Genomic DNA, 25,691 nt, shown 5'->3' with positions numbered 1-25,691 from the left:
TGACCGTTAGGTCCAGTCGGAGATGACTCTGGGGTTGCGAGCTCATCTCGCTTTACAGGCCGAGGGAGCCGGCGTTTGTCTGCAGACAGTTTTTCCAGGTCATGTGGCCAGCATGACTAAGCCACTTCTGGCAAACCAGAGCAGCGCATGGAAATGCCGTTTACCTTCCCGCCGGAGCGGTACCTATTTATCTACTTGCACTGTGTGCTTTTGAACTGCTAGGTTGGCAGGAGCTGAGACCAAACAATGGGAGCTCACCCCTTCGCAGGGATTCGAACTACTGACCTTCTGATGACAGCGCCACCTGCGTCCCTTAGCTACTATTAGTATACAATTAAATGGGCATTTGTAGCAGTGAGAATGCCAAAGATACAATTCCCTTTACTTTAAAAGAGGCAACTTTTTGCTTTCCCATCGCAGAGTAATTTACAGTTGTTATTTAAGTCTGTATGGCAGTAGTTAGGTCCCTGTCTTCCAGGAGAAAAGCCCCAAAGCTGACCGGCACAAATATCTAGGCATTTTATCATCCAGGATATTGAAGAGCAGTGCCAGAAAAGTGTACAAGTTCCTTAATTTCACTTTTAAAAGCTTACGTGGCCATCTTGGGAAGGATTGAAATGTTATATTTAATACATTCTTTCTTGTTACACACACTTCAGATCATAAATATTCACCGAAATCAAGTGTGCCCTAAACTCTCAGTTGATGCCAGTTATACCACCTGGAGCCTGCAGCATATCTGTATATACACATTAAAGATCTTAAGTTTAAACTTTGTGTTCAAATATATATCCAACAAGATACCAGAAAGGTGAAAATTATATAAAGGAACTGACACAAAATACCGAGGGCTGGTTCACTTTCTGCTGCTGCAGCAAAGATGGCAAAAGGAGGCAGTCCTAGACCCCTCCATCTGCTACAGGCAAATGTTATTCCTATTCTCCACCTTTCTTATTGGACTTTGAAACTGTTAGAAGCAATCAGATCTGCATATGTTCCTTTAAAAATCAAGGAGGCGGTGTCTGATAGAGAGATTTCCTTTTACCTCCTATGAAACCTATGTTTCATTGTGTCAGTAGTATGTGGAATATTGCCACTAATCCCTCCCCAAAACAAACAAAAACGTGTTGTTGCAGAAAATCCTGTTGAGTAATAGGTCAGAGGAATCCCAGCGAACTCCCCTGCTAAGTGCTTCTGTTTGAACAGTAGTTAATATTACAGTGCCTGCAGTAAAGTAACACACTTGATCGATGGAGAAGAGAAAGCAAACAATGGGGGGCGGGGGGGGCAGGCGGGCGAAGGAGAACGTGAAGGTAGCCTTCCTGAACTGCCAAAGGAAAATAAATGGGAGATGGAAGAGATGAGGGGGAGAAATGTGTTCATGCCTTGCTACCTGTGTCAGGATGTCATGGTGCATCAATGCGCTAGCTAAAGAGCCTGAGGGGCAGCATGTCTTATTCAGAGAATGGCAGAGCAGATGCAGAACAGTGACTTTATAGTAATCACAGAGGGAACAATCCACTGGGAAGATCTCCTGTGCAAGACTTCAATGATGTCACCTTGAAGGAACAGCATTTTAGCTAATGGATCCTTGAAGAAGGAATTTGGGAGGTTTGGGGGCCTGGTTAGGGTAGATGCACAATCAGGTTTGGGTAACCTGTTCCTTCAACCTACCCAAAACCACAGAGAGCAGTGCACAGGAGAGTTTCTCTTTGGCTACCTTTGTTCTTTTGCACTAGGTTCCATGGAGGAATCCACATGACCATGCTATAAGAGAGATGCCGGTTTTGCCCTCCTGCAACAGGAACAAATATGGGCAAGAAGTAAATTGATAGTATGTGTCAGTTATGTAAGAATCATGCCCAGTAGCTTTTTTCATTTAGCATGCTAGTTGTGGTTGTCTTCTTATGTGCCTTAATTTTTGCTTGGGGGGTGGATCTTGTTTTGCTTTTATTTAAATGTAATTTTTATCTGGGTTATTCATAACCTCTGGCCTAAACTAGCAATAAGTTTTCCTTAAACAATAATAAAAAGGTTAATGTCACCTGTCCCTTTAAAACCAGGACTGTCCTGTTTTGGGGGTACATTGGGGTCCCATGGATGCAGGTGGCGCTGTGGGTTAAACCACAGAGCCTAGGGCTTGCTGATCAGAAGGTCGGCGGTTCGAATCCCTGCAACGGGGTGAGCTCCCGTTGCTCAGTCCCTGCTCCTGCCAACCTAGCAGTTCGAAAGCACGTCAAAGTGCAAGTAGATAAATAGGTACCACTCCGGCGGGAAGGTAAACGGCATTTCCATGAGCTGCTCTGGTTCGCCAGAAGCGGCTTAGTCATGCTGGCCACATGACCCAGAAGCTGTACGCCGGCTCCCTCGCCAATAAAGCGAGATGAGCGCCGCAACCCCAGAGTCAGTCACGACTGGACCTAATGGTCAGGGGTCCCTTTACCTTTACCTTTACCTTGGGGTCCCGTTTAGCCCCGTTATTTTCTGGTTTTGAAGTCATAAAAATAAAAATTGGCATTTGTGTGCTCACCCAAACTCGCTAGTGTTGCCCCAACCAAAGTTGCTAGGTCGAAACTACTATTCAACCCAGGCAGGAAACTGCTACTGATGCTAAGAGCGGGGAAATGATCATTGGGGCCACAACAGAATGGAAGGGCTATTATTTAAAGAGGGGGTTGCACATTGAATGCAATCGCACCTTTAACATAACAACTGCTTAGGCTATAAAACTGATAGGTGAAGGTTCCACTACACATGAGAAAGTTTGTAGGATGTAAAAAAATCTCGAGGCCTAGCACACTTTCTTAGACTGCCTGGTGCAGATCCCCAGTATTAATGTAAAAAACCTCTGGGGTTATTTTGCTGGAAGTCTCCTTGCTGATTCCATGTGGTGCATGGGAATCATTTTTATCCAGAGAGTTATGAAAATAATAATTTGAAGTGCTTGGCCTATAGGCCCCACCCCTTTAAAAACATTCATATTCCAAAATGCATTTAGGGTGGGGATGAGTTTATTTTTAGCTGCAAACTTGCAGTATAGCTGTCTGTCATATAAACATTTCTTGGCTTGACTGCCATAATACATGACGCAAACTAAAGTTAATGTACAGTCCTTGTATGTTTTTGTATAACAAAATCATTTATTTTTCAAAAGACTGCCCAAATGCTCATATACATAAGAACAAAAAAAACCCAAAAAACAAAAAGCATGCTATTTTACAAAATCCCTGTATTTGGGGTACATTTGTGTTGCATGGGGGGGGGTATTTCTTTCAAACTTTGGAAATGCCATCCAGTGTTGTTGTTTTTTGTTAAAGAACATGTGGTTTACTAAAAAGAACGTATGTTAAGGAAGAGAGAAGAAAAGGAAGGATGCAACACATGTAACAGTGAATTTTAATTCTATGTTTAGCATTTGCCACTCGATGTAAAGAACCAGACTAGATGACCAACCCTATCATCTATAATTGTAGGGAAGGGATTTCAGCAGCACAGGAACCACAAGCAAATGCTTGAGCATTTTGAAAAGCAAATAGAACCTGCTAAAAGGGTATGTTTTGATGTATTTAATGTACAGCAATGTTTCTGTTTTGTGTGTGTGTGTGTGTGTGTGTGTGTGTGTGTGTGTGTGTGTGTGTGTGTTTGTAAGCTCATTGCTTCTGGGACTAGTCATTTAGGCTGCAATTCTACACACTCAGTGGGACTTAACTGCAAGTAAACATGCAAAGGGCTGGGCTGTTAACTTGTTACTGTGCAAAGCACCATAAAAACTGTGGAGCTATAAATAAACAACAATAGTAGTAGTAATAAAAATAATAAGGCACTAGGCATCCAGACTTTCAGGTCTATAGATAGGCTGTGAAGAAATCAGGATTTCACTTGTTTTGCTCAGCTGGCTCTTGCAGCTTCAATTCATGTCAGAACACAGTAAAGTGCTGAAGGCAAACATTTTTCATCTTCTAGAGTTCAGAAGAGAGTTTGGCATAATTAGCTGCAAAAGGGCTGAACAAGGTATTTGAGGAAATCTGACAACTATCTGGCATGTGTCTAACTAGACTAAAGAGGAGGGTTTTGTTTTAGCTCTTATACTTCACAATAGAAACCTCACAATGTTCTTGGATCCAGGGATTTATTAAGTAAGTCATATGTCTAGACCAGCCTTCTCCACCTTGGTGACCTCCACAGATTATGATTCCCATCAACCTGAGTGACATGGGCTGATGAAAGCTGAAGCCCCAAACATCTGGAGGGCACTAGGTTGGTGAAGGCTGATTTAGGCTTTTGCCTTTCAAGGCCCTTTAAACAAAATTGCAGTGGTTTAAAAAGCTAAATACAGAACTAAAAATCTTTTGCTGAACTTAAAATGGTAAGATATTTAACACTTGCAACTGACTCTAAAGTGCTTCAGACAGCATTCCTATGCCTACTCAGAAGTAAGCTCCATTGAGATCACCTAGTCTTACTCCCCAGTAAGTTCTGAAGTGTTAGTCTAGTTGTTATTGCTTTGCTTGCTTTTGAATTTGTCAGGTATCAAACATGAAACCTTATACAATGGTACCTCAGGTTACATACGCTTCAGGTTACACACTCCGCTAACCCAGAAATAGTGCTTCAGGTTAAGAACTTTGCTTTAAGATAAGAACAGAAATCGTGCTCCGGTGGCACAGCAGCAGCAGGAGGCCCCATTAGCTAAAGTGGTGCTTCAGGTTAAGAATAGTTTCAGGTTAAGTACGGACCTCCGAAACAAATTAAGTACTTAACCTGAAGTACCACTGTATAAATGGTCCAATGCTAAAAACCATTGCATGCCAATCAGATGCTATCAGATACTCTGTAGCATTGTATATGTCAGCTATCAATTACAGTAATAAATGAAATACTATTGCATATTCAACATCATCAAAATTTGAAATTAAATCTCATGTAATACCAAATGCAGATATCAATCTATGACAGAATATTCAGTGACATGCCTGCCTGGATATAGTGTTTGACTATAACAAGGGACACCTGAGTTCAGACCCCCACTTATTTATGAAATTCATTAGCTAAGCATGAACTAGTCAGAAACTCTCAACCTAATGTACACTGCTTAGTAATTTTGAGAGCACTGCCCATAAGGTACAAATGTGGCCGATTATAGATGATTTTATTTAATAATAATTAAGAAGAGAATTCCAGGTAGAATTTTTAGAATTCCATTTATTTTATCTTGGGCCTTTTCAGGGTGGGGTGAGGCTTATCTTGTAGAATCACATTAGATTTGGTGTGTTTGTATTTCTGGTACTCTCTACTTAATTCACGACACACACATATTTACCATTTGCATTTGCTTGACCGACATTTGAATCTCCACCATCCACAAGTGCGCCAACTCTAGGGGGCCATTTTGTCACCACCCCCATCAATCTCTGTTGGAAAGGGGCCAGGACCCCTGAATGCTGAGGGAGACTGGTGTGACCTTATGCATGCGGTGTCACACACATCACACATTGTGTGTCCCAGCTTCAATGGCCAACTCTTCCAGAGTGCTTGGCCTTCTCCAGAAGATGAGACGTCACTCACGCATCATGCATGTGACATCACACACACACTATGTGTGCCGCCCTCCAACCAGGCACCTCTGACCATCCAATACTACTAGTTATAGCTTGAAGGAAGGAATTCTTCTTGGGGTGTCTCACAGCACAATCTGAAGTATGTCTACTCAGAAGTAAGTCCTAATGAAATCAAAGGGGAGGGGGTTACTTCCAAGTAAGCAGGGTTACAACTGTGGCCTTAAGATATGCATATAACAAACCAAGCTTCTCATTATCTATCATCTTTTGCTTTCTTAGCAGTAACAATACTCTCCCTCTTTTTCTTATCTCACCAGAGCCAAGATAATCTTTAGATAGGCTTCTCTTTTCTCCATAAGAAACCTTGTTGTTGGTTTTTCCCTGCTTCCAGGCTGCCTGGTGATAAAGCTGGAATTCCACAGCATGTATTGCTTTCTGCTGATTTACTGCTTCAAGGACAGCTAAACAGCAGCAGCACTTTGCAGCTCTTTCCCTCGGTCCCTCTTAGCATTGCCCCAGCTTGCTGGCTACCCGGGCCTGATGTCATGTGGCTGAAGTCATTCCAACAGCCATCCTTCCTGACACACGTATTTGGATAATTGGTATCTTTAGACATAGTCTGACTTAGTGGCTCTTTCAGAAGCTGAAAATAGGCTCTATTGGTAAAAGATACATGCTTACATCCCAGTTTGCATTCATTTTAATACCATGTAATGCCATTATAGTGTAAGCCCCACCCCCACCCCAGGTGTCCTTTTATTTTGCACTCATGTTTTCCCTAACAGCATAAAGGACAGTTTGGGAAGGAGCATTTTTGTCAGGAACATGAGCTGAGGGAAAGAGTTAACTGCCTTCCCTATGCACCAGGGTCTCATAAAATCATAGAGTTGGAAGGGGGCTTATGAGATAATCTAGTCCAAGGGTGGGCAGGCTTCAGGCTTCGGAGATCTACTTTGTTTTTGTTTTGTTACTGGATCCTTGAAACCCATTGACCAGAGCCTGGTGCATAGGGTAGACGTTTCAAATGAAATAATTTTGAGCCCAGGAATTTGTTTAGAGCACCAGAGCTGAACTGAGGTCACAATGCTGCCACACAAAAGCCACTCCTGGTTAGCTTCTCCCCTGCAAACTTTGTTTGTTTGTTGCATGGTGTGTATGTCATTTTTATGTTATTATTGTTATACAGGAGACAGGTTGCTTTGCTTGTTTGTTTAATTTGTGTACCACCCTTTATCTGCAGATCTTGGGGCAGTTCACAACATAAAAATGCTGTCAGAAAGCACAAGAGTAAATTGTGATCTAGCTTCTGACCTCCACTGATCTAGTTGAAACTCAATGAAGAACCTGCAAAGCAGGATGAAACCACATCATCCTTGAGCCATGAACATGTGCTTAAATGCCTTCTGCAAAGGGGAAGCCACCAGTTCTCAAGGCAATTCTCTTTCACAGTTGACCAGTTCATGTTGTTAGAAGGTTCCTTTTCATGTTTAGTGAAGAACTGCTTCCCTGCAATTTCCACCCTTTGGCTCTAGTCCTGCCCTCTGGAGCAACAATGAAGAAACTTGTTCAACCATTTGCATGAAATGCCCACCAGGCTTTTGAAGACATTGTCATGGGCTCGCCTTAATCTTCTACTCTCTAGGATAAACATAACCAACCATTTGATCTGGACAGACCTTTCCCAGTTATTGCCCAAAATTTAGAGATCCAATAATTTCCATTGTCTTCTCCGTTTCAGCCTTGATACTGACCATCTGCTTTGACTTGACCTAAAGATGCCACAGATTGGAGAGGGGATTCTGTATGTCTAAAGCATGTGCTCTGGGGCTGAACCCTGCCTCTTCTCCTTGCACCACAGGCACAAACATGTCTTAAGAGTTTCTCTCTCTGGTGCATGAATTAGACATGTTAAGTTTCCTGAGGCTCAGAACCTGATGCAAAGAGGGGCAGCACAGTAGAACTCAAGGGTGGCATCTGGTGGGAGGAGAGTGCAGAGCTTGCCATCATCTGACGACTTCTCTTTTTTCTGCCTTCAAAATGAAAACCCTCCAAGGGTCCCAATTTTCCAGAAATAGTTTCAGAATTACAGAAGCCATCTCGGTTTCTGATTTGATCCTGGAATGTCCCTGTTTCCTTTTTTCCTTCCCTCCACTTCTCAGAGAACAATTAAAAGTGATGGAGGGATCAGATGCATCCCCCCCCCCCCCGCCATCCTGTCCTTTTTGGAAAGAAGAGACTTTGCTGTGTAGGTGTGGGTGCACAAATGGAGTCCTGTTTATACTGCAAAAAGGTACATGCATCAAATGAAAGGAAATAGTGAAGCTGTCATCACTATTCTGGCAGCCCTTCTTATAATTTTGAAGGAAAATGTCACCAACACTTTAAATTATTTAATTGCAATGCTTCAACAGCCAGCAATTTTTCAAGGAAATGCACGGAGTGTTTATTCCTTTATGTTAGCCTTACACTGCAATACTAAGCCTTGTTACTCAGAAGTAAGTAAGAATTCACTCAGTTTACTCTTTGGTATGTTCCTGCTCATTTTCACAGTTTCTGTTGTTGCTGCCGCTGCTGCTACTTCTGCCCACCTTTTCCCCTGACTCAAGCCAGCTTACAGCTAAAAAATTATTTCATTCCATTTATCTGTGGAAGGTGTTGTACACAATCCCTTCTCTCACACATTTTCTCTTTACAACAATCCTGTGAGGTAGGTTCGGTGGAGAGGTTGCAACTGGCTCAAGGTGACAGATGTACCATACATGATGTCTCTCTGTGCAGCAAGATCATCTGCGGGAAAAGCTTCCTGGTGTAGAATAGAACGCCCTTATTTTCATCTGAGAAATGTTGGCGGGGATGAAAATATATTTATATGGCTGGTCCTTGTGTGCTTCAACCTACCTCTTTCTCACTGGGGACAAATTAGACATGAAGACAAGAGATCCATGACCAACTTTCCTGCATCCTTGTGCATGAAATTCATATCAGAAGCATGGTGCTGTGTGTCAACCTCCCCACATACCATTTTCCCTGTGAAAAATGTCCCCCTTCTTAAAGTTCCTATTTGCTTTCATGGGGAACTTTGCATCAGGGAGCAACCTGTGTGCCTTCAAGGGCCAGATGCAGTGATGAGAGGCTGTATGGGGGCTGCATGCTGTGGGGGCGGGGGCGGCAGTGAGTGTGCCATTCTCACTCACTCACTCGCTCACTCACTCACTCGCTCATTCTCTCTCGTGGACCACCCTTCCCCATATGAACCTTCCTGAACCCTGATCTTGCCATGTGGGGCTCTTCTCTGCATGGCCTCCTCTGTCGTCGCCCCTCAGGGTTCCCTGCCTTGCACCAAATCTGTCATTGTTTTGGCACACTTTTGTTTTTTGAGATGTTTGGGCAGCACCAACAATATGGCTGTATTGGTAAATCTGCTTTTAATATGTTAGTGAAATTTTATTATTTTATTTTATTTTACTTGGTGGTAAATTGCTTTAAGACTTCTTTAGTGCTTATGTCCACATCTGTTACACCCCCCCCTTCCAGGTGTGGGTTGCCAACCTGTGCCTTACATGGATTACGACTATAATTCGCACGTTTATGTGATATTACCACCTTCACGCGATAGGCATACACAAATCAGCCTGTAGCAAACATCACCCCTCCTTTCTGATGAGGTAAAGTTTAGCACTCCTCTGTACTGTGTTTAAAATTCTCTAATTTCTTCTCTTTATTATCTTCCAGATTATTTTGAGCTTCCATTCTTCACACCCCATACCCCCAATTACTGGAGTAAAAACAAATATATCAATATAGATTTTCCCATAATAAATATACAGATGTTTTATAATAAACATACCATCAACCTGACATTAACAGTAACCAAATAGTTAAATAACAGTGCCAATAATATGACAAAATGACAGTATGAGAAAAAATAACAAAAAAACGAATAAAAGTAATAATAAGAAGAAGAGTGTTTCACATTAACCAAAAAGCGGTCTGAATTGGTTCAGGATTTCTTTCTGACTCTAATAATTTGAACCATATCACAAGGATACTAGAAATGCTGTCTTTGCATCCTGGGTGTATTCTGTGGTGCATAGAAAAAGTTCAGAATGCTGTATTCAGTACTGAATTCAGCATCCATAAAATCTTAGCTTTTTTTTTAAAAAAAAGCAAGTTTCTGACCTAATGGCTGTGAAGCTAGATTTGAAAGGCCAGAACTAGACATTACTTAAGTTGCCTGGAAACCACCAAAACAACAGACGCACGCCTCCATTTCTTTTCTGAAATGCATGATGCAGTGCCATCCTATTTCTCTGAGCTTAGTTCACTTTGTGGGCTGCTGATTGTGGAGACAGGGAAGGGATGAGTGTGGGGAGCAAACATGTTGGCCTGAATGGTTGATGTTGTTGTGTTGTTTTTTATTGCATGCTGCTTGTGGAGGGTGTGGGAGAGGAGACCTGGAGTTGCTATACAAAATATATGAGTGGTGCTTGCTATAACCTCAAAGGCAAAGGGGGCAGCACCTCATTCTCCTGTGCCAAAATTAGAAAAATATATATGAAAATAATAAAATACGCCACACACATTTACGTAAAATGGGGGGAGCACATTTGTTGAGTGCATAATTTGCATGGTTCGCAGAATTCAGATTTCCTTGACACAAAGCTTGGTTTGCCTGTATGCAGAATTTTAATTCCTTTATTGGCATTTACCAAGCTCTGACTATGGGTTCCTCAAAGCTCCACATGGTCTTTGGTGGAGGTCTTTGCCACAGACTGCAGCTGGGGCTTCCTGCATGCAGCTGATGTCCATTGCCACTAAGCCATGGTCACTATGCTGCTGGCTTCCCAGATGATAAATAGACTTAAGGTAGCAGTGGCTAATGCTTTTTGACCCAGGGACTATAGTCAACCTTGGCCAACACTCTGAGGCCCACAAGACCACATCCCCCCCCACACAGAGAGTACACCCAGGCAGACATATGTGAGCACACAGCCCCACTTCCTCAGCTGAGCTGTGGCGATTATTGCACCCTGTTCACTCAAGTAATTTGGGAGGGGGGTGGTTTGCATTCCCATCAGTGCACGGGGTTCTGCCCACCCCAACACTGAGCTGACTTTCTTTTTCTTTTCCACTTCTGCCAAAATCTGTGGGGTCTTGGGGAAGGCAGAAAAAAATGCTTGGGGGCAGAGATTAGGCCCCCAAACTAAGAGTTATCACCCCCGACTTAAAGCAGTCTGTTATCACAGGAGCAGATCAGGGTCTAACCCTTAAATTATTCAATCAGTCTTTTAATCATAAATTACTGAAAATCTGCAGACCCTACATTCCTCTGAAGGTGTTCAAGAGTCCCCTTTCCCCAGCTATTATTATTCTTGTGGTTTCTTACCCCTCTACTTAACCTTCTGCTTTGGCTTCAGATGAACCTACAATCCCAAAGCAAAACACAGCTGAAATGGCCATGTTTAGTCTGAGTTTGGTTTAAACCATAAAAAGCCACCAAGCACCACATCAATCAGAGTCAGACATTTTTGGGAGTTCCCCAGGTTCACTGAACAAGTTCACGAACTTGGTGAATATTTTGGTTAATGTAGTTCAGGGATGGAAAAAAGCCCAATTCTTACCAGAGATACAATTGACAATTGTTCACCCTGAAACTTTGAATGTGAAGACCATCATCTTCCAGCAAACACAGTCGTTTTCCATACTAGTACAATATTAGGTCCATGTTCACATGCTACCAGCATATTACCAACACACACAAAAAAGAAGAAACCCTTCCCCATAATTGGCTCCAATATGGAACCCGAAATTTGCTCTAAATTCATTTTTAAAAATGTCTGTGGCGATTCTAAGGATGCATTCCAGTCAGTTACCAGTTCCAATTTCAAAATAAGCCCAAGAGACTTGCGGATCACTACTAATACAGCATAGTGGAGGATGCAGGGCCAATTCACATGAATGAATATTTCTAATCTACATATGAATTGATGCCCTTTAGATGCTAAGAGGGGGGAACAGGCACTAGGACTACACAGTACTGAAGAGCTTTCTGGGGTAAAGGGAAAATGCCTCACACAATTTAAAACCACGTTAAGGTTCCACGTTGCATACATGCAAGAGTTATGCCACTTGGTTTCATTAATCTGTGGCAATATATTGACATTTGACTTGCCACATTAACATTTAGAAAGAAAGAGAAAGAGAAAGAAAGAGAGAGAGGGGGGGGGAGAGGTTATCTGATCTATTGAAGATGGTAATTACATTTGGCATCTATTATATGCCTGTTAATATGCTTTTCCTCTTCAACATTACTTGAAGGAATCCCTTACCTACTCGAAGCTCTTGACCAAAGACTGTTTTCTCTCCCAGGGCTGAGCAGTTCCACCTGCCATATCGGAACTGGTACTGGCATTCATTGATCCCCATCTGGGCCCCTTCTCCGATCACTATGATGGCATCAGGACGGCTCTGGCAGATTGCTCGCTGCCGAGGGGCCAAGCCTGGGATTTTGTTGCAGATTATGTTTGCTCCTAAAGCCACCACAGATGACAAAGCTCTAAAGGAAAGCAGAGAAGAAGCATTAGAGCTAATGGAAGCCATTAATTCCATTTCCTTGATAGCATAGCATGCTGGACAAGGCAACTGGCTAAGAGCAAAAGGGCTGGAAGGGGGCTCCTATAATTACGCACACTTATCCCAACCTCTTTGGTCTGGCAGTGGGGCTGGAAACCTTGCATGACTTTCGGTAATGCCTGGTTTTGCTTGGGCCAGAGTTACCACATGTGCAATCTGTCTTACAAAACGTTGGCACTTCCAGCTTCTGCCTGTGATCATACGAGGCAATGAGGAGATGTGAGAAATAGATATTTAAAATCTGATTTGGATTTTTGGAAATCTTGCTAACTGAAGGGCAGATTAAGTTTAGTGGGCACTGGCTCCGCCTCACTGCAGAATGCTTTCAAGCCAGTTCATCCCTTTCTAATTTTAAACCACAACATAAAAAGTAGGAGATGACTTTATTCAACCAACATTCACGCTCATTATTATAAACACGAGGTGATGAATGATTAATAGGAGCTTGCGAGCACAAATTTCAGAGTCAGGTTTTTCAGACCTGGAAAATGGTCTGGAACTTTTCACAGAAGTGTCTCAAACATTTAGACAGAGTAAAAGAAACATTTTCAATAACTGCAGCAGACACGCTTGCAATTTTCATTAAAGTTTTTGTCTTCTGCAGTATGCTATCCCAGTGATAAACAGTTTTGAGGCTGCAATGCCCTTAGCAAAGGGGAGCTGGCCCTGCTGGAAACAAGTTGTGCTTCAAAATGAACCAGGAGGACCAAGCTATGGCTTTAACGCCAGAGCAAGAGATTGTACTGCTTTATTTATTATTTTAAAAACTTATATACTGCTTTTCACTTATCTCAAAGCAGTTTGCAATGTACATGAAACCATTACAATAAATAACAGAACATCCATATAGTCATATAATTTCAAGAACTAACGCAACCAGAATCAATAAAGTACTCAATAGTCAAGAAATGCTGTAGAAAACTAAAAGGCCTTTAATTGTCTGTGAAAGCCCCTCAGAGTCAGTGGTCACCAGATCTCCATAGGGAGTTCATTCCATAAAATGCAACATCTGCACTGCAATACATAGGCAGCCCCTACGAGCCTCGCAGTGGTTTCCATTCTAATATCCAGAGCTGAAGGTCAAACAGCATCACAGTGTTGGAGAGGAAGCTTGAATAGCAGGGGTGGTATTCAACTAAGTTTTACTCAGAGTTGACCCATTGAAACTAATGGGGATCTGATGACTTCTCATCCATTACAGAGTGGCACAACAGATGTTGTTGGCTAAACTAACAAATTTGAGAGAACAGAACATCAGACAGGACAACTTTTTGTTTAGATGGAATGTCTTTATTCAACGTTATATTAGATAAGGTTTTTCACTAGATATGAGTCATGGGTACTCTCACTGGCCACAGCATCCATTAACTACATGCAGCAAATAAAAGAAGAGAAAAAGCTTGCAGCAGAGACTGAAACACAATACAATATATGTAATGCCATTTCCAAGGTTGTGCTTTAGAGCAAGGCATCTACCTTAGCCAGGCAGAGACAAGGTGTGTGATGTGAACTTGAGGGATGTCTTATGCAACCTCTAAGCTTCTTTGTGCTTTCTGAAAAGTGAAAATGGGAGCGTTTTAAGTAGTGGAGTCCTTAGCCAGTCTTGGAGCCCTTGTATATTGGTACAGTGAACTGTGCAAATGCAAGTGTTGAAATATTATAGATATCCATATCTATTTTGAAGTTCCTTTTCCCAGCAGCAGTTTTAGGCATTAAAGAAATGCAAACAGAATATTAACATGCTCATTGTTACATTGGATTCAGGAATTCTTGGACCTGTTAAGGATTCAAATTGATCAGGCCTGGTCCTGGCACTCGCTGTGACCAAACAGGCCCTCCTGCAGCCAGGCTTAATTGTTTTCATGCTGTTGCTCTATTGTTGGATTTATTAATTGTGCTGCTTTTAATTTTTGTTATGTTGTATATATTATTGTACTTTGTGTATTGTTGGAAACCACTCCAGGATGGCATTGTCATGATGAAGCATTGTCTATGAATTGGAGGAGTGACTAGGTCCTCTATTTCCACAGATGCTTCCTGCTGGAGGTCTTGGCTTCCATTCTTTCACAACAGTCCATGTGACCTAATTTCTGATCACTTGATCAGCTGATGCTCATCCATTCTTGCTTCAAACCCATCTTAGGGTCCACTAGGCTCTCTTTATTATCCTTGCTACTTTCACTATAGGCGACCTAAGACATCAGGGACTGACCATACGCTTTTCAGGCAGAAGGTTGGGTCCCATCCCCAGCTCATATTCAAAAACTCTCCAGTTAAAAAGAATCTTCAGTAGCAGAAACATGCCTACCTGAGACCTCAGAGGACCAGATACTAGGCTAGACGGACTAATTATCTGTTTCAATTTTAGGCAGCTTTATTTGTCCCTCTTATATAGCCATACATGCTTCTGTGCAGCATCACACTTGCTGAGCCCAACAATCAGGCTGCTTCACACTGTGATGCACATCTCTTGATGTCCCGTAGCTGAATGTGTGAACTGGCTCCACTGAGAGAATTGTCTTTATTTATATCTATGCCACCCTTCCAATAGCAGTCACTCAAAGTAGCTTACAAAAAGAATAATTTAAAAACAGAAGGAGTACATGAAGCAACATGAAATTTCCAGGGCTGGATCTACACATGGAACAGAATTAGGTGATAGAGGCTTGAGATGGTAGAACAGACTGTCCCACTCTGTACCGTGCATGGAGGGAGCAATTGCATTTTTACTGCTCCCCTACATAAAACAGACCACAAAATCCTCCCCAGAAGTCAAAGTTTAGCATCTCAAGAGTGAAGGCCATAGGTCACTCTCCTCCCTGCTATACAGGAAGGCTGTTTGTTTAGCAAAAGGGACACTTGAAAGATTATGATCACACACCTGTAGTCTGAAGTGGTGCAGACCATTCTACCAATGTTAAGTCTCTACTACCTGATTCTGCCCCATGTATAGAAGCCAGCTTACCTCCATGTTCTGCAATGGCTTATTCACATATAGAAGCCACCATTTGATGCTGCAGTCCATGAATGAATGAACTGAATGAAGGAATGCAGTGAGGAATGTCCATGTATGGCTGTTGTGTAGCATCTCTCACATCTGTATCTGAAATGGAACTGACATTCCCTGAAAAGTGCTATGGTCCTGGTGATGCAGGAGGTTTATAAGGCCATCCCTGTTTCTTGACAATAATACACTGATATACTGCTTTATAGCAATTAAAGTACTTGTCATAACCAGTGGCGTAGCGTGGGGGGTGCAGGGGGGGCCGCCCGCAGCGGGTGCAACATCTGGGGGTTAGGGTTAGGGGGCGCAAATCCACGGATTAGGGGGCGCAAATCCATCGGTTAGGGGGCGCAAATTACTTGCCTTGCCCCGGGTGCTGACAACCCACGCTACGCTACTGGTCATAACTGAGGAAATTTACACAAACTAGAGAGTTCATAGCAGTGGCTCTTGAAAAGCCCCCCCACCCTGGGCTTCTATGATTCAGAGCTCAGGCTCTTAGCTACCTAACCAGATATAACATTTCCAGTTCTCACCTTTTTGGGTGATTTCAGTGATCAGAGGGAGAATAAATTTTGCGCTTATTTTACAGGCAATCCAATCAAATTCCAAAGCATTACAGTCCCATACAAAGCATTATTGCAATGCCATTCTCAGTGACTAACATAATACAAAAATAATATTTGCTGATCAACTCACTTAATCATGAATGCCAACAGAGTATGCTTCATGATGGCTCATGTACAAAACCACAATGGAATGCAGAGATCCAGGCAAGGCATGGCTTGGAAGGTGCTGCTGTAGAGGAGGCAGCTGCCATTCAAAGAAGAAATTTGTGTATATAGAATAGGTACCTGTGGCTTTGCGCGATAATTCCATGTCCTATTTGCTCAAAATGCAAGCTTCACATGCATCCTCACAATGCAGCATGCAAGCACCCGTCCTTAGACAATAAATGTCCGTGGCTTCCAATTGGCTTGTTCTTTAAGCCTGAGGTGGTCTGGGCTCAGGGTGCCCAAATGATCACCTGCTCCCATGCAAACCTGCCCACCTTTACAACTATTCACTGTGTTCTAACTTTAGATTCTTACAGAGCTAGAAAATATTAGACTAATATATACAAAATATAAGGCATTTGGTTCCTTTAAAAATATATAGCTGCTGTTGGGGGTGGGGTCTTAGTTCTCTTTTGGCTCAGCTTTACCAATATATCCTCCAGCTTTGCTTTTATCTCACTCTTAAGTGGTTGCCATAAATGATTGCCAGCAGAAATGCTGAGTCATGAGACTGAGGTTTGGAAAATTCTTTATTTATATTAAATAAATGTGCCTAACAATTTCAGGCTTCCTCTTGAGCTATTCCTTGCAGGCTTCCTCATTTTGTTTGTCACACATTCTAATGTGGTATGTTGCACATTTAGGTCTTGGCATATTGTGAGCTACATCTGCAGCTGGATTTGAGGGTGTTTTTGCTTCAGAGCAGCTGAAAAACAAATTAATGTGCTGTATTTTGGCACTGGCACCTATTTAATCTTTCCTCACAGTGCAATATCCTTTTTTATCAGAGGAAATCCTGAATGCCATGTTTTATCAAGACTTCTAGTGCCATGTGTGACCAGATTACACTGCATAAAAGCATCAGACTAAGCTATACAGCATAGCTTGGGTATCAGTAGCAATAAGTGACTCGGGAAAAGTAGAGAGCTATTTGGTTTATCATCAACTGAACTAATGACCAGTCCCCAATCTTTTTAGTGTTTTAAACAGAAGTTGACCTAAAACAAAAGTTGAAGTAACTCCAGATTTTATTAGTTACTTACTTGAATTGGAGCCAAATTCCACATTGTACGGCTTTTGATGGAATGTACCAATTCAAAATGCAACTGGGGTAACTACACCTCTGGATGCCCCCCCCCCCACATTACTAAACATGTTAAGCAAAAAGGTTTTAGCCTGGCTTCTCCCCAAGGCAAATGTCATGGAACCTTTTTTTTTAAAAATGTGGAAATATCACAGGTTGGTTGAAGGGGTCAACAACCAGATTTCTTTCAATTTTGTGTTCCCCCACCCATCCACATTTACAAAAAGCCCAGCAATATAAGCGTGGCATTTTCCCAGGAAGGTAGACAAAATATGGTGGTCTACGGTAGAACCCACAGAGAGTTTTCCCCCTGCAACAATCTTCTCCCCCCCCCCCCCCGGTTATTGGGCAAGGTTCCCTTTTGGGCATGCTCTAACCATTCCCCATCTGCTGGCTTGGCTCTCCTTGTTAAAATATTGAGTTTTTATTTAGTTTGGCTAACCAGTTCAATCTAGGGTGCTTTGAGAATTCGATTTGGTTGGATGGTGGGTTGATTTTTGCACCCGCACCCTCAGTGGGCGCCAGTTTCACCAACCCCCAGGTCTGCCTCTGGAGCACTCTAACTCCCCAATACATGGAGAGGAAACATGCTTTACATGCAGAAAGGCCCAGATCCCTTGGCATCTCCAGTTCAAGGGATCTGTCAGGCAGCAGGGCTGAGAAAGGTCTCTATCCTGACACACCAGAGGCTGCTGGCATTTGAAGCAGGATCTGTACGTCTGCTTATATAGTCACTGAGTTTTGGTGCATTAGTATACACAATGGGCTCTTGCAGGATTACTGAGGTGCTACTTCTATCTGTCAGAAAGCGTCAATCACTGTGGGCAAAGAATGAGTACAAGGCATGGACTGAAGGAAGCTAGCCACACACATATTCCATTAACAGAAGGGCAGTCCAGGTCAATTAGTTAACAGAGTAAAGAGAAAACCTATTCTTCAGTGGCATCTGTGTGTGTGTGTGTGTGTGTGTGTGTGTGTGTATAGACAAAGAGTGGCTGATATATTTTGTGGTGGCACTGTGACACATCTGAAATAGGATCTCACTACTGGATGGTTTATTTAATTAAGAATTCCTAAGTAAATATTTCTGAGCATACATAAGTGGCCGAGCATTGGCAGAAGCTTCTCTGGCTCTAGATTTCATCTGCATATGTTTTTGTGCTTTCAATTTTGTTTTCCACTTCAGGCTTCAAGAAATCATTTCTGGCACACGCAATGATGAAATGGAAATCCAATAAGCTTGCTCCATATTGCACTGTGGTGGGGCGATCCTCCTTGTGGCTCTGACTCTGAGCCGAATCTCCAGGCTCATGTGTCTTCTGCAGTGAACATCATTTCTGAGATTCATTAGAAGAAGAAATTTCTTTTCTTGAGGGTATTTACATGAGATGTAAACTAAAACGTATTCACTTCAGAAGCAATGGAAATGTAATGCCCATTCACACAACCAGCTCAGCTGGTGAATGCCACAGTTTTTAAACAGCCTCAGCAGACTTCCAGTAGCGCTAACATGGGCTTCGGCTGTAAATGCCTGAGTTGGCCCACCTATAATGCAATGGGAAGTGACCGCCTCAGGTGGCAGGATCCACAGGGGCAGCAAATCTGACCTCCAAAGAATCCATCACCTGCTGCTGCTGCTGCTGCCTTTTCGGCAGCGAGAGCACTTCTTGGAGACCAATGCACTCCTTGGAGACCAGATCTGCCACCGCCACAGCAGCAGCCCCCGCCAATCCCGCCTCTAAAGCAGCCTCTCAGCAAATAAGAGGCACTGCTAATCTCCTCCCACCCCTGGGGGGTGCCCTCTGGGGTCTCCTGGATTCTGACCCACTTGGCATGATTTAGAGCACAGACACCCCCACAATGGACTTTGATTGCCTTTTCAATGGTCAGATAAAGTTGATTTGATTCCACCACCAGTCATCCTTGTTCCCAGTGTAGATTTTCCTCCTCCCTTGTTCCTGATGGAGATCATCACTCACCCCTTCTTCTCTGGACAGGGAAGAACCATTTTGTAGTTCCAGGTTCCTATGCAGTATTTTTCTTTACAGCATTGGACTTTCCTTTCGCTTCCAGGCATATCCGCAACTGAGCGTCCTTTTGGCTTTGGCCCAGCTGCTTCATCAGCTCTGAATCTACTTGTACTTGTCCTCTGCTCTTCCTCAGTAGCATGTTGGACACCTTCCGACCTGAGGGGCTCATCTTCCAGCCTCATAACTTTTATATGCCTGTTGTCTTTGTCCATGGAGTTTTCTTGGCAGGGATACTGGAGTGGCTTGCCGGTTCCTCCTCCAGGTGGATCACGTTTGGTCAAAACTCTCCACTCTGACCTGTCCATCTTGGGTGGTCCTGCACGGCATAGCTCATAGCTTCTCTGAGTTATTCAAGCCCTTTCACCACGACAAGCATAGGAGCCTACATAACACAAAACACTGTTGCTGTATGTAGGTTTTATTTTGTTTTTTTATCTTATATTTTGGAAATGTATATCCAGTTGTTGTTTTTTTCTTTAAAAAATTTTTGGGGCCCCAAGAGAGTGAGGCCCTAAGCTATAGCTTGTTTAGCTTATACGTAAATCCGGCACTGCCTGCACCCACCCATATCCACCATGTGCTTTCTGGTGAGAGCCTTGGTTGACACCACCAACAGATCCCTTTGACAGCCACAATTTCTCATTGTCTGAAGAAGTATTTCTGTTATCATTATTGTCCTATAGAGATCCTTCAAAGTGCGCCAGGACCTGCCTGCATACATTCCTCAGGGATTATGTTCCCCTGCATAATCCGGCTAGTACTGAATACGTATAAATGCTTCCACAAACTTCACCCGCTGATTCACTTTGGGAAAACCAAAATACCAGTAGTCTAACACTTTAAATTACAAGAATTTGATGAATCATAACAACAATATACTGTATATTATGTGTTTAATCAAAAGTGCCAAGAGCTTGCCAACCAACTAATCACTATTGCAATCCTTATCCAAAACATTAGAAGGTAGGAGTAGGCTTATTTCTTACTGAATTTGTCAATTGTTTGATGAATCCTTGTATATATATATTTATCGTATGTTATTTGTCTTCAAATGATACAGATCTCTGTGTGAGAAATGGTAGAATGCCTCTTTTAAAATCCTGCTTTAAAATCTGGCTCCCCATTAATTGGGAACACCTCTTTAGTTGAATAATCTAACCAATTAATTGATTAAATGTTGCAGCATAGTGTGTGTGTGTGTGTGTGTGTGTGTGTGTGTGTAATCAAGAGAGACCCAAAAACTAACTATAACAGGCTTTGGGGACTGAACATGGATAGGCTGGTGAACACGCAGCTCAGGCCTCACACAGGACTCAGCTAGATTGGTAAAGGAAAAGCCGTTTAGAGGTCTATGTGGAATAAGAAGCTACAGTTAGAACTGGATATGGAACAACTGATTGGTTGAAAATTGATAAGGAGTACGACAAGGCTGTATATTGTCTCCCTGCTTATTTAACTTATATGCAGAATTCATCATGCAAAAGGCAGGGCTGGATGAATCCCAAACCGGAATTAAGATTGCCGGAAGAAATATCAACAGCCTCGGATATGAAGACGACACAACCTTGATGGCAGAAAGTGAGGATGAATTAAAGAACCTTTTAATGCGGGTGAAAGAGGAGAATGCTCTTGAGAGTCCCATGGACTGCAAGAAGATCAAACCTATCCATTCTGAAGGAAATCAGCCCTGAGTGCTCACTGGAAGGACAGATCCCAATACTGAGGCTCCAATATTTTGGGCACCTCATGAGTAGAGAAGACTCCCTGGAAAAGACCCTGATGTTGGGAAAGATGGAGGGCACAAGGATAAGTGGACGACAGAGGACAAGATGGTTGGACAGTGTTCTCGAAGCTACTAGCATGAGTTGGACCAAACTGTGGGAGGCAGTGGAAGACAGGAGTGCCTGGCGTGCTCTGGTCCATGGGGTCACAAAGAGTTGGACACGACTAAACAACAACATGTGCAATGTAACATTTGACCACTAAATGGTGCTGTGGAGCCCCATTTTTCTCTACCTATTTTCCCTATTTAAATTTACAACACATTTAATTGAAATGCCGTGGTACCTTGAGTTACAAACGCTTCAGATTATATACTCCACTAACCTGGAAGAGTTACCTTGAGTTAAGAATTTTGCCCCAGGATGAGAATGGAAATTGTGTGCTGGTGGCGCAGCAGCAGCAAGAGGCCCCATTAGCGAAAGCACGCCTCTAGTTAAGAACGGACCTCCAGAACAGTGGCGTAGCGTGGGTTGTCTGCACCCGGGGCAAGGCAAGTAATTTGTGCCCCCTAACCCGTGGATTTGCGCCCCCTAACCCTAACCCCCAGATGTTGCACCTGGTGCGACCGGGCCCCCTGCACCCCCCACGCTACGCCACTGCTCCAGAACGAATTAAGTTCTTAACTAGAGGTCCTACTATGCTTCTTTGATGTGTCTAGATTCAGCCACAGAGATGGGGGACAATTTGGTTCAGTTCACATCTTAATGTGAATCTGACTAATTTGTACTTCTGAGAAGAATATGCAACTCAAAATCTAACTCTCCTTTGAAATGTGCACCTGTCTGAATCTTGAAAGAAAAAATACAAAAATGCATATGGAGGAAAGGCTGCATAAAAAGGCATATATTTGTGAAAAGAACATACATAAATGATTATATTAGGGAGACCACTAGCAAAACAATGTCTATTAGGCACAATTGCATACAAACACAAGTATATTAGGAGAATTACACTTTAAAATGCTTATGAATTTTCGTGAGCCTAATATATCAAACCGATGCAGAAATGTGGAGAACTTTATTTAAGACTAGAAAAAATGAGGAAAATAGGGAAACGAACTGTCAGATTTGCCCACCCCTAATTAGCACATACAATAAAGTCATACCCTTCAACATTTCTCGAATGAAAATAGGGACATCCTATTCCACAATAATTTTATTATTTATACCCTGCCCATCTGACTGGGTTGCCCCAGCCACTCTGGGCAGCTTCCAACATATATAAAAGCATAATAAAACATTAACCATTAAAAAAATTCCCTCTACATGGCTGTCTTCAGATGTCTTCTAAAGGTTGCATAGTTACTTATCAACTTGACTTGGGGGGCGGGTTGCATAACTCCATACCCTCCAACATTTCTCCAATGAAAATAGGGACATCCTAAAGAAAAGCGGGACATTCCAGGATCAAATGAGAAACCAGGACGGCTTCTGTAAATCTGTGACTGTCCCTGCAAAATAGGGACATTGGAGGGTCTTCAAAGTCTCTAGATTGGCTGGACTGGATATAAATACTAGGCAGCCTAGCCTTTGCCTCATTTAATAAAGCAGAAGCTTCTGCCCACAGTATTTAGGCAGTTAAAATAATTTGAATTGTAAAATGAAATGAATAATCTGGTGCCTTGTTGGGCCCAGGGACAGGCCCCTCTGGCTCAGGGGATAGCAGGAGTCCAGAGCTAAGGGGCAGACATTTTGAGGCAGTTTTTCTCCACAGCCCAATGAGCACCTGAGAAAGTATTCTGCAGAAAACTTATTTCAGTATACTCTTAATTAGATAATCTTGCTCAACACTGCTCATCTGGAGCCTTGCTGCTGAATCTGCAAGGGCCGACCCTGCCATCTAGCATGGCGGTTTTGTCAACAGGTTCACCCACCTGATGCTAGTTTGCAAGACTTGAAGCCATGACTACGTTCTCTTGGGGAAGGAAGTCATAGCCTTTGTCCCTGTGTGCACCCAAAAGAATCCTTCCAGTATGAAACTGACCTTGCAGTTGGTTTCAGAATGTGTTCACCCACAAAAATCTCCAGAAGTCAACATTGCACATTACACATTGCAGAATGCTGTTCATAGCTTTGAAGGGGCATAGTTTTTAAAGCAATTTTGGAATTGGGGAATGTGCAATTTGTCCCACAAGAATGGGGCTGTGGTACATAGGGTCTATTATGCTGGCCCATGGAATTTGCTGTCTAGTGTGACTTATATTCGCGGCAAAGCTGTAGTAGCAGGCCTATGCAGTGACACAACGCAATGGGAAAGGGTGGGAAATTCTTAATTCATGCGAGCTATCCACTAAGAGATGGTTCTTAGCATCCATTTTAAAAAGTGCAGGAAGCCACTTTTCTTTAAAAACTCATTATTTTAATCACTAAACTTGAAAATAATCTATCTTGAAATAATCTGGGGTTTTTTCCCCTATTATCGGTCCAGAAGACGATGTAGTACACAAGCAGGGATGCCAACAGGATTTCCTGGGCCTGGCATCGCCTCCAGCGATCTATGGACAATAACTTCTGCTTATATTAACTTGACTTAGTCCACCTCACAGGGTTGTTGGAAAGATAAAGGGGGGAAGCAGGGATAACTTTGAGCTCCTGGGTATAAAAACAAGATACAAATTTATAATGTCACCCACTGATCATGCAAAGAATGCCAGAAAAGTCACTCACTGCTTTAACTCCAGTGTTTCCTAGTCCTGATAATTACAGCAAAACACCAAAACCAACAAATAAAAGAAATGCCACCCATTATAACTAGCATCAATTAAATATACTTGTTTTGACAGTGGAACACACTCCCTTGGGAGGCTGTGGACTCTCCTTCATTGGAGGTCCTTAAGCAGAGGTTGGGTGGCCATCTGTCAGGGATGCTTTAGTTGGATTCCTGCATTGCAGAGAGTTGGACTAGATGACCCTCAGGGTCCCTTCCATCTCTACAATTCTATTATTCTATGATATAATTGTAGAGCTTCCCAGCTTTGGTGTCTGAACCACCAACCCTCAACCTAGCTGTTCTGAAAATTAAAAGGTGGGGGAAGGGGAAACAATGTACACAGCCTTGTGTTCCTTGGAGGAAGTTCAATATACAAATAATAAGCAACAAATGTGTGCAGTTTCTCAACTCTCAGCAATGCAACACACACACACACACACACTTTGCTGACCTTGATAAACACACACAAAAAATCATTATATAGACAAAAAAGGTCAAAGGAATGTTATCTTACTTCAGCTGTAAGGTGTTTAATTATTTTATGGCTGTATTTGTTGATTCATGACTGTATATTAATAATAGCCCAGTGGTGGCAAGCAGACCAGTAGTGGTTATAAGGAGGATATGGGAAATCCAGGGTGGGGGGTGTCACAAATTTTTCTCAGTAGGAAATAAACCTCATCTATTTTAAGTAACTTCAAAGTAGAACATACCAGAGCCAGCCAATTGTGTTTTATTCTGCAAGGCACCACATGTGGAGAATGAATGAAATAATGTGGGAACAAGGGAAGTGCTCAAATAAAAGTACCTCGATTTCATCATCTGTCCAGCATCAAGTTAGCAGCAACAAGGAGCTTCTGCTTTCTTTTCTGCTGCTTCCAGGTAGGAATCATCAGCGTTCTTTCCTCTAATTGCTTAGCAACAGCAATTAGGTTTCCTTAGCAATGGTGTTGCTTGTCAATTGCCAAAGCCTTAGCGTGTCTCCACACTTTGTTTTATAACTTTCTTTAAAAATGTCTGACTTCCTTTTCTTTTTTAAAGACATGAAAGCTAAGAGTCTGGGGGCCCTGTAGACTTGCGGCCTGGTACAGGTGTACCCCTTGTTCCCTTCCCCATTGACAGCCCTGACCACAAGGGAAAGAGCAAGAAGATATAAGGGAAAATACAAATGACCAGGGCATTACATTAGAAATAAACACTCCAAAGAGATTTTAAAATAAAGTAGAACTGTTGGTGTATCTGAAGAAGTGTGCATGCACACGAAAGCTTATACCAACAACAAACTTAGTTGGTCTCTAAGGTGCTACTGGAAGGATTTTTTTTATTTTGTTTTGACTACGGCAGACCAACCCAGCTACCTACCCGTAGGTAGAATTATGGGTAATGTGAAGAAAACATGGGATTCTCTAGCCTGCATTTGCCTTTTTCTGCAAATGACTGCTTTGTTCCCAGGAGAGAATCAAAAGGTGAAAGGGGAGTGATTCTTAATTATTCCCCCACTTCATTATTCTCCACGCTCCACTCTGATTCAAACGGTGGAAGAGAACTTGGCGGTAGATGAGGGGGTAGGAAAGTAAGCCTAGACGTGGTGGGAGAAGAGTTGTGCACTCTGCCTTGTTCGCTGATTCTCCCCTGAAAATCCTTTCCCTGCATCGTCTTTTACCACCAAAACACACATATGCCAAGGCAGTGTTTAGTTCTACCCTAAATGTCTATTTCTGTCCCTCAGAACTTTAGAAAGCAATTTTATGTTCCTGGCAAGTACAAGAGATGGTACTTTTTTAATATTAAAAAATGCACCAATGTTTTGATTAAAATTGTGAATGGATACCAGAGACCTGGGAGTGGGGGAATCCCTTCAATTGCCAGATAAAGCTCACAGGGACCCAGCTGGCCATCCCTGATTTACATATTAGAGAGGGTGTGATCATAGAACAAATCCTTTCATCACTTTGCTTGGGGAAACAAATACAAATCAGAAAACTGTGGCTGTTGAGAACAGAATCCTGGGCCCCTAGGAGGCTTCCCCACCCAGGCCTGGCAGAAATGCAAAGATGCAGTGAATGGTTGGTGGACTCCCTGAGGCTCTGCCACCTGCTTACAATCCATGCTAGG

General features: G+C 42.6%; 1 protein-coding gene across 3 annotated transcripts in view; it reads right to left on the bottom strand.

Annotated features, from left to right (window-relative positions):
• Nucleotides 1-25,691, bottom strand: part of WNT7B (Wnt family member 7B) — a 113,810-nt gene that overhangs the window by 12,472 nt on the left and 75,647 nt on the right. For 2 of the 3 annotated variants that reach the window (XM_083738912.1, XM_083738911.1), the window contains exon 2: nt 11,888-12,114. In XM_083738912.1, the coding sequence (XP_083595038.1) occupies nt 11,888-12,114 (227 nt within the window). The remainder of the gene's footprint in view (nt 1-11,887; nt 12,115-25,691) is intronic. The other variant, XM_083738913.1, reaches the window with a different exon arrangement.

Source organism: Podarcis gaigeae, assembly GCF_964106915.1.
Source record: "Podarcis gaigeae genome assembly, chromosome: 5".
Lineage (NCBI taxonomy): Eukaryota > Metazoa > Chordata > Lepidosauria > Squamata > Lacertidae > Podarcis > Podarcis gaigeae.
Note: the sequence above shows the minus strand (reverse complement) of the source record. Positions and strands in the feature narration are given on the sequence as shown.